The following is a 9,173-nucleotide window of genomic DNA, read 5'->3' on the forward strand; positions in this document are numbered from 1 at the left end:
TTCAGTATTTAGACATTGTGGGTTCTTAATTAATTCTGAAATGTCTATCTAATTCGTCTATACCTTTTCTTTTTTGGCACATATATATAGGATTCAACCATGATACACTAGGTCCTGCCAAATACGTGAACTCATTGTTAGATTTGTCACTGTATCCAATGCATGGCATAAAGGTTGATACCACACAAAGTGTTCTATTTGGGGATTAAGTACCACACAAAGTGTTCTATTTTGGGATTAAGTCAAACTATGCCTTTCATGGTTCAATTGGTGTGACACTCTACATTCCTTTTTTGCCTAGGGCCATTGATGAGTCAACTGGTCTTGGACTCTTGAATTTGATTTCTTGAGCTAGCTTAATACGCCACGCTTTCATGGTTCATATTTATACTGGAAATCGAAATCAAACAAGCTTTTACCAGCCTCGTTTTCCACATGAGATTTTATGTTCACGTTGATCTCATCTTAGTACGCCTACGGCATATTTTGATTAACTTGGAGAGCATATCGTCCCCCCTATCGATTCATATCAACAGAATTATACTATGTTTGACAAAGGGTGTGTGCTTTCTGACTTAAAAAGAATTCCTTAGTAGCAGATGCTATTATCCATTCAGGATATATGATGTTTACGGTATAATTTTTCTGTTCAATGTTGTAATCTGTAGATTCTTCACTACAAGTTACTAAAAGTAGAATTAGATGCCTCTTACACTTCATAAATATTGCATTAGATGCCATATAGAGCTGTGGAAAAAGAGAATAAATCTTTAATTGAACCCCACAAACAAGATGCCATAGAACTGTTTATCATATACTAAACAAGAGAGATTGAAAAATAGGTACCAGTTGACTCACATGTTAAAAATGTTCTAACATTCTAGCTAAGTTAAGACCGAGAAAAATGAATTCTTTCCCGAAATAACATTCTGTGAAACATAAAGTATTCATACAGTATTATACTGTATGTTTATGAACATTTTTGTGTGTTTTAAACGATTCTCTTACAGTTAACATCTGCTGGAAAGTATCAATCAACAGTAAGGAGAAAAGGGAAATAGTTCAATCTTTTAACCAAAAGGAAAGTAAAATGTTTAACAAATGTCAAATCTGTTAAAGATTGATGTCATTGCCCGTATTTAATCCATTTCTCTTCACACTCCTTTTAGTGGAATGAACAGTCCTAAAACAGACTTTAAATATCTGCCTTTTGTCTCAGTTTCTTAAAAAAACACAGGGTAATTCACTAAGATGAAGAGCTATGCGGAATGGTATCCTATCATTATTATGTTGGTGATTGATTTTGCTTTTGCGATTAGTAATATACTTATCAAGAAGATCATCATGGATGGTATGAACCATCTAGTGTTCATCACTTATCGACAGTCCATTTCAACCGTGTTTTTAGCCCCAATCGCCTTCTTTCTTGAAAGGTATGAAGAATGCTTTCTAGTTTTCACTAATTTGATACTATGTTGCTTCTTTTGGAAACGCTTTCACGATATGATAACCTTATTGTCTTGCTTAGCATAAGTGCTATTTCTTATGAGAACTTTGCAGGAATACAAGACCAAAACTCACACCTCAAATCTTGTGCTATCTTTTCTTGAGTGCAATTGTTGGGTAAGTAGAACAAGAATAATTTAGATTTATCTATCATCTTTCATTTTTATCTTCAAGATAGTCTTTTTTAGTAATGCTAAGCTATGTGTGCTCGGACTCTCCAAATATTCTGCCCGCACAAGAGTCGGATCCTCCAAGAATGCGCTGCTTTTGGAAGACCTTTCGACATTTTTGAAGAGTCCGAGCAATATAGATGCTGATTAGTCCTTTATATTACTCTACATCTCTTTTTAGCTAAAATTTAGCACCATTGCCTACGCCTTTTTTCTTGCAGGGCATCTCTTACACAATACTTATTCCTTCTTGGCATACAATACACTTCTGCAACATTTGCATGTGCATTTGTCAACATGGTTCCAGTAGTAACATTCCTCATGGCATTACCTTTCAGGTATGAGAAACCGTCCTCTCTCGTCTCAACAAGTAATAAAATAGCTGAAAAGTAACACGTTTACGCGTTTATGCAGATTAGAGACAATTAACATAAAAGATAGAAGTGGAATAGCCAAAGTGATTGGTACATCAATATGCCTTGGAGGTGCCTTCTTACTGACTTTCTACAAAGGCATACCTTTAATCCATTTTTCACACTTACAAGATTTATCTCAAACTTTGGAAGAACCTATCAGTTCCTCTAAAAAAAATAAACAATGGATTTTTGGCTCGATGATCCTATTCGCCGGAACAATTTTGTGGTCCTCGTGGTTCCTTATTCAATCGAAGATTGGGAAGAAATATCCATGTCAGTACTCGAGCACGGTTATTATGACCTTCTTCAGTGCCATACAATCAGCTATCTTAACGTTGTCCACTGATAGAAGGCTTTCCATTTGGATTCCAAAGGAAAAGACCATCGACATTTTGAGTGTCGTCTATACGGTAAGTACACTTAATTTTCCTCCTTTAAGACGACTACTACTACGCCTTAGTCCTAAACAAGTTATAGTCGGCAACTATCCGTTCCTGAAAACTTGAATCAATTTTAATGTTACTTTCAAGTGTTCATTGCACATGCTAAAACATGTCCTAGTTATTGATCATTGTCCACCAATATCATAAAAAATGGTACAATGAATATGTTTCAGTCATTAGGATCATGGAAAAATCCTTAAATGTTTGAAGTAAACTAAAGCTCATTGGATTTTCCAATCTTTCTTTTTCTTGATTCCTGTGAACATAAATAAGTCGGAATGAAGTTTTTCAAGAGTCGAAAAAATCTAGTCCTTCAAAGCTACTATATGATGAATGATAGATTGATAGTCCTTCCATGACTTGTAACCGATTATGATATCAACTCCATTACTCATAATCGATTAGTCCAAGTTCCCGAGCTAACAATTGCGAATTCTTCATGTGGACAGGGGTTGATAGGTTCAGGATTATGCTACGTTGGGATGTCGTGGTGTGTTAAGCAGAGGGGACCGGTCTTTACTGCAGCATTTAGTCCTTTAGTACAAGTTATGGCAGCCATGTTAGACGTTCCACTTCTACATGAACAACTCAACCTCGGAAGGTGATTCAAAACTTCAAAAATTTCCTAAGACTATTGAATTCAATTCATAAATATTATACAACTGACTCATTCTTTCGCGAAATGAATATGATCAGTGTGATGGGATCAGTTATTGTAATCATCGGACTATACTTTCTACTATGGGGCAAGACCAAAGAAATACAGAAAGTTGAAGAAACTGGAGAGGAAAAGGACAAGGAGTTAAATTTCCAAGTGCATGAAGCTAATGATGAACCAGAGATTCCTTGATATCAGTATTTCAATGTTTTATTGTAACTATGAACTACTTTTGTTATGCAACTTTTGTTCTTTAAGAACTAACTTTTAGAACTGTTTAAACTGTCAATTGCAACGCTCAAGAATCAAAGTCTATACCTTAATTGGATGGACATAAGAGATTCTTGCACAGAAGAAAGATCATTAGTAGCAAGTTGTAATTATCATTTTGAAAATACATGTATAATATTCTGCATTTTTTTATACTTGTTGGACTCAATAAAGCATAGAAGGATGACAAGAAGCAATACTATTATCAATGGTTTTCAGCTCAACTACTAAAAACAGGAATTAGCGATGGACAAATTTTGTTAGTTACGAGCAGTTTAGCGACAGATTAACTTCGAAGGTAGTATCTATAAACTTCAATTGAAAAAATTCTCATTCCAAGAGATCAGGAAAGTGAAAAGTTAGGAAAACATGGAGACAGTAAAAGACACATGTAATGAACTTTTAGCAGCTTCTTCACATTTCAGCTTTTATGCTTTGTTGAACTTTATTTGGACCCCATATATATGTGTGTGTCTGTGTGAGAGAGAGAGAGAAAGCTTTTAAAAATTACTACCAAATATTATGTTTTGAACTCGTATTCTCAAAGGACTCAGAACCCTGAACCTATAAAGATTAAAATTCTGAATCCGCCTCTGCTAGTCTGATCGTTCTGAATAGTGGTCACTTTTGGAGGTTTCCCTTACGTTTCTCTTGCCTTTCTTACTTCCACGCCCTTGTGGTGGCGGCTTGTGTTGTTCCATATAATCACTAATGTCAAAATGAACACCAGGGTCATTAGTACAATATCGACCCCCCAACATGATGGAATTGTTGAGTGATTGAAAATTGTTGTTTACATACGTTTTCAACGCTTCATTTTCCTCCGATGCATCGCCCTCAATGCCAACTTTTTCCTCCGTCTTACCGCGCATACTGGCCCCCACATTAGTTCCAGCAAGAGTGATGATCCTGGTGCCATGATCATCGTCCTCACTCTGGCTCGAGTCCCCTGGTGCAGCCTTATTACGAACATTTTTAAGGCTGCCAAGTCGTTTCATAAGATCAGATATCATGTTTTTGATCTCATTGTCAGCCATTGGTTTAATATTTTGATCAAAATGGGAAAAAATTGAGAGACTCAGCAAGAATTTTGTATGCAATGGATATAGTTTGAAATTGGCTTGGACTTTAAAGAGGAAAAGAAGACAATGTTGTTTGATTAAAGTTGTTTGAGGGACCAAATGCCTTACTTATTTGGCAATATAAGAATTTCTTCTAATATTCTTGGATATGAAAAAAAAAAAAAAAAAAGAAACAAGAAAAGCATTGCTTGTTCAAGGGTTTTGTCATCTTTCAAATTTCTTTCACTACGTTCGCAATTTTACGAATTTTAAGTGAGTTGGTATAAAGTACCACTAGGTCCTCTGCTCTTTTCGACATGACTTAGAATTAAATATAACACATTATATCCAATGTTCATAAACTACATAACTATGTCGAGGAAAAGCTTACTTATGTCTGATGTTATACCAAACCAATAAGTACATGTCACATGTCTTTTATATGAACTTTTATCATTTAACTATGACAATTAGCATGTGCCACTACTTCAATTTTTCGTGTAACCATGATAGATTAATGTCTTTTAATGTGAACATAGAGTTATGAGATTATTATTTAGGAACAAACACTGATGCTAAAACAGTTGCACACTCTGGTACCTACACAATTTAGAGAAGAGATATGATAACTTGGTGTCCACTGGATGCATCTTACTTTAGCATCTTTATTAGCTTTATTTTATTGGTTGCTAAGTTGTAACTTTTTTCACTTACAATTTGCACTCTATCTTCATGGAAAAGAAAAGGAAAAACTAGAACTGTTTTTCATTCTCATGTTCTGATGTTACGTTGTATTGGTGAGTAATTTCACGAAAGTTTGACATATTGCTTGAGGAAGCAAGCTTCTTATATGAATATTTGAAGTTTGGCTTGACAGTTCCAAACTTTAATATAGTATGTTTAATAATTTAGTCATTTCATCCATGGTATCTCAACTTAATTTATTCCACTTCAGGTCGAAATTAATTTATTCACCCATTGTTTCATTTCACTCGTGGTGATTTACAATACAATAACTGATACATAGAACGAAAAGAGCATTACATATGTTGGGCCTGTACTCAGCCTGACCTGAGCCCAATTACTTAATAAAATGATGGGCCTGTATTACAGCATTAGCCCAATATGGTTCCTTCCCCTCAATTCTGCCAGACTTTAAGAGTGGGCTTCATGTAGTTGAAGAAACTTTTTAGATTATTATTTTTTTAAAGAAAATCAATTTTTGATATTTGATTATTGGAAGAGACTATTATTGAAAATATCATCAATAGAGAGAAAATGACTTTCCTCACCTATGAGCAAAAGTCATTTTTCTTGCATCTTAACTTTTAACTTCATATTATATGCTACAACTAACATTTAATTTTTTTAAAAAGGCTCAAATATGTCATCGAACTATCGGAAATGGCTCATTTATGCCCTCGCACTATCGGAAATGGCTCATTTATGCCCTCGCACTATCGGAAATGGTTCATTTATACCACTCATCAATAGTTTGGCTCATTTATGCTATCGCCTGTTACTAAAATGACTCATCTATGCCATTTTTCATTAACGTCGATTTTATAATACCAGATATGACACGTGGCCTCCAATTAGAGGTCTACGTCATTTAATTAAGCCAGCTCAATTTTAAATCCAAAATTAATAAAAAAATCCGACCCATACACCCTACCCACCCACAACCATAATCTAGTTGGAGGCCACGTGTCATATCTGGTATTGTAAAACCGACGTTAATGAAAAATGGCATGGATTGGTCATTTTAGTAACGGGCGATGGCATAAATGAGCTAAACTATTGATGAGTGGCATAAATGAACCATTTCTGATAGTGCGATGGCATAAATGAGCCAAACTATTGATAAGTGGCATAAATGAGTCATTTACGATAGTTCGATGGCATTTTTGAGCCTTTTCCGTTTAATTTAGTATATAACCATTAATCTTTATATCTAAGAATTCCATTATTATAGCACTCTCACATTTGCTGATAAATGTTGGAGATTTCTAAAGTAGAATTCTGAGGGTCGTCCCCCCACCCCCAATCCCCGCTCCCCCACTAACCCAGTCTACTTAATTGAAGAGAACTAAGACGATTAGCTTAGCTATCATTCCGAGAGAATCTAGTCATTTAGTAGTTCATAACTATCTATGTAAAGCAAGGTGGTAATATTATTATTATTATTATTATTATTATTATTATTATTATTATTATCATATAAAGATATGCTAAAGGATATTTTTGTATGCACCAATCAAATACTGAAAAAATATTGTTGAATATTTTGTTGCAAAACTGGTGTCATACTCATACCAAATACACTCTTAAAGACAAAAAAAGAAAAACTAAAGAGAAATAAAAAGAAAGAGACAAAGATTGTTAATTGGTTGAAAATAACATATACTCATATTTCTCAAAATAAAATTATCTTAAATAATCAAAAAGGGTTGTGGTTGACTAATAAGTACTTCTTCATTTTTAACTAGAGATCTTGATTTTAAGTCATATGTATATATTTTGTTGTGGAGCGCATTATCGCTCAATGTAGAATTTTTCGGCGCGAATTCAAACTTAATTGGACCAACTATCAGACACCAAATGGGGAAAAAGGCTATCTTAAATTAGAAGTTGTGGCTTTGTTTTAATAGTAAACTATTGAAAAGGAAAAAACAAAAGGTAGAGATAGAAAGCTACAAATATCTTAAATCTTCTAAAAGGTGTTGAGAAGGATGGGTGGAGGCAGAGGCATAAAATCTTCCTCCATACTTTTGTGGGGCATATAAATCTGACAATTATCGTTTTGGGAATGGTAAAAATTACTCACATTTAAAATACACCATCATCTTTATTTAATCAAAAATACTTTTTATTATTTTCTTTCTTGATATGAATTCTTACTGTCAAAATCTCAAATGATTTATCTAGATATTTGAAATATGTTACTTTTAGGTCCTTAAAACCATGTGATGACATAAATCTCACACGTACTATAAATGCAAGTATAAAAGCATCATGATGTTGATAATCATTTATAATTCATTAAAAAATAATTAAGCTCTATGGGCTCGACCTTTAAAGTTTTTAGTAGTGAGTTCGTAAATATTTAAAATTATGGGTTCAGACCTATCATTAGTTGTAATTTTAGTGAATTTTTCACGTAAGCTTCATGTCAAAAGTATTAAGTTCATATGAATTCGGTGTCGCAACGTTGCATCCGCCTTTGCGTATCAAGGTGCTAGTAACTTTTTCCTTTCTTTTTACGATCTAGTAAAAAGAACGGAAAAAAAAAAAAAAAAAAACTTTCACATACCAAGTATTTATAGCAAACCCAAGATAATTTGACACGCACCTTGTACATGCAATTTTTTTTTTTGGTAACTAAGTTTTTATATTAATCACCAAAGTGAGTCCTTACAAAGCTAGGCATAGCTATACACAGCTTGCCATTCTAAATAAAAAACAATTGAGCAACAACATACAGAAGCTAAAATCTGAAACTAAGTACTAGGGTCCTAATTCTGGTTGGGGCTCAAACACACGTAACATAGGCAATCTCTTTTGCAACTATACTCCATTCACGGCTCCTTTTCTCAAAGATTCATCCATTTCTCTCCATCCATATGCCATACACAGTCTTAGAGTAAATCATTCAATTTTTACTATGATAAAATTAATAGTAAATTTGACACCCATGATGACTTATTACTTAATCATAATAAATTTTGTGTTAATATCAAGATGTATTAAAAAAAATCCCAAAAGTACATCGAATAAATGTGGTCAAATATATGTTAAGATTTTTCAAAAATGCAACCTCACTATGAGCCTGTTTGGATTGGCTTATTTTTAGGTGTTTTTAAGTTAATATAAGTTTTTAAGTACTTGGGTAAAATAAGTAAGTGCTTTTAAGCACTTGTTTTTAAGTTAAAATAACAAAATAAGTCTAAAGTCATAAGCTAGAATTCCTAAATTATGAATTTCAATTTATAAGTCAAAAGCCATAAGACCATCCAAACGGACTCTATGTTGAATCGTTCAAAAATGTTATCGCGCTTGTGTCAGATCCTTTAAAAATATACAAATTTTAGAAGATCAATACGCCCGATAATATTTCATTTTTTTGTACGAAATGCCCTTCAAAAGCACTGGTCTTTAATTTTTGCCCCTCAAATTGGTGGTCTTTAATTTTTGTCCTTCGCTAAAAATTATTTGGTTCGAACCCCCGCTTAGTAAAAAAAAAAAAATCGCAAGGTAGAGTTTGGATTCGCAAGACAGAATTTTGTCTCAAACTCTGCCTGATTAGGCAGAGTTTTGCCTTATACCTGAAGACAAAACTCTACCTTAGTAGAGGTTTGCATTAGGGTAATTTTTTTTATTCAGTTAAAATTTTATAAAATTCTGCCTTAAGACCTAACTTTTGCCCCAATAGACCTAATTTTGCTACTAAACTTTGCATTATGATTTTTTTTTTGATTGAGCTGGGATTGAACCCGGAATCTCGAGGTATTAGGCGAAGGAAAAAAATTAAAAGACCACCAATTTGAGGACAAAAATTAAAGACCTCGTGCAAATGACTCGAAAATATTTTTGAAATGTCCAAACAATAGCGGGTCAAATCTCTCTCTCTCGCTTAGCCATATAGGAAA

General features: G+C 33.7%; 2 protein-coding genes across 2 annotated transcripts; one reads left to right on the top strand and one right to left on the bottom strand.

Moving 5' to 3' along the window:
• Window positions 1-202: 202 nt before the first annotated feature.
• On the top strand, window positions 203-3,618 carry LOC132604535 (WAT1-related protein At3g30340-like). Its single transcript, XM_060318080.1, has 6 exons — window positions 203-1,433; window positions 1,561-1,623; window positions 1,898-2,014; window positions 2,091-2,502; window positions 2,985-3,136; window positions 3,232-3,618. Exons 1-6 carry the CDS (start codon window positions 1,252-1,254, stop codon window positions 3,383-3,385), a joined length of 1,080 nt encoding a protein of 359 aa, XP_060174063.1. The 5' UTR covers window positions 203-1,251; the 3' UTR covers window positions 3,386-3,618.
• A 441-nt stretch (window positions 3,619-4,059) lies between these two features.
• LOC132601978 (uncharacterized) lies at window positions 4,060-4,500 on the bottom strand. The gene has a single exon (XM_060315016.1). The coding sequence runs from the start codon at window positions 4,498-4,500 to the stop codon at window positions 4,060-4,062; it is 441 nt and encodes a 146-aa protein (XP_060170999.1).
• Between the last annotated feature and the right edge of the window lie 4,673 nt (window positions 4,501-9,173).

The sequence above is a fragment of the Lycium barbarum genome, chromosome 7, assembly GCF_019175385.1.
Source record: "Lycium barbarum isolate Lr01 chromosome 7, ASM1917538v2, whole genome shotgun sequence".
In the NCBI taxonomy this organism is placed as follows: Eukaryota; Viridiplantae; Streptophyta; class Magnoliopsida; order Solanales; family Solanaceae; genus Lycium; species Lycium barbarum.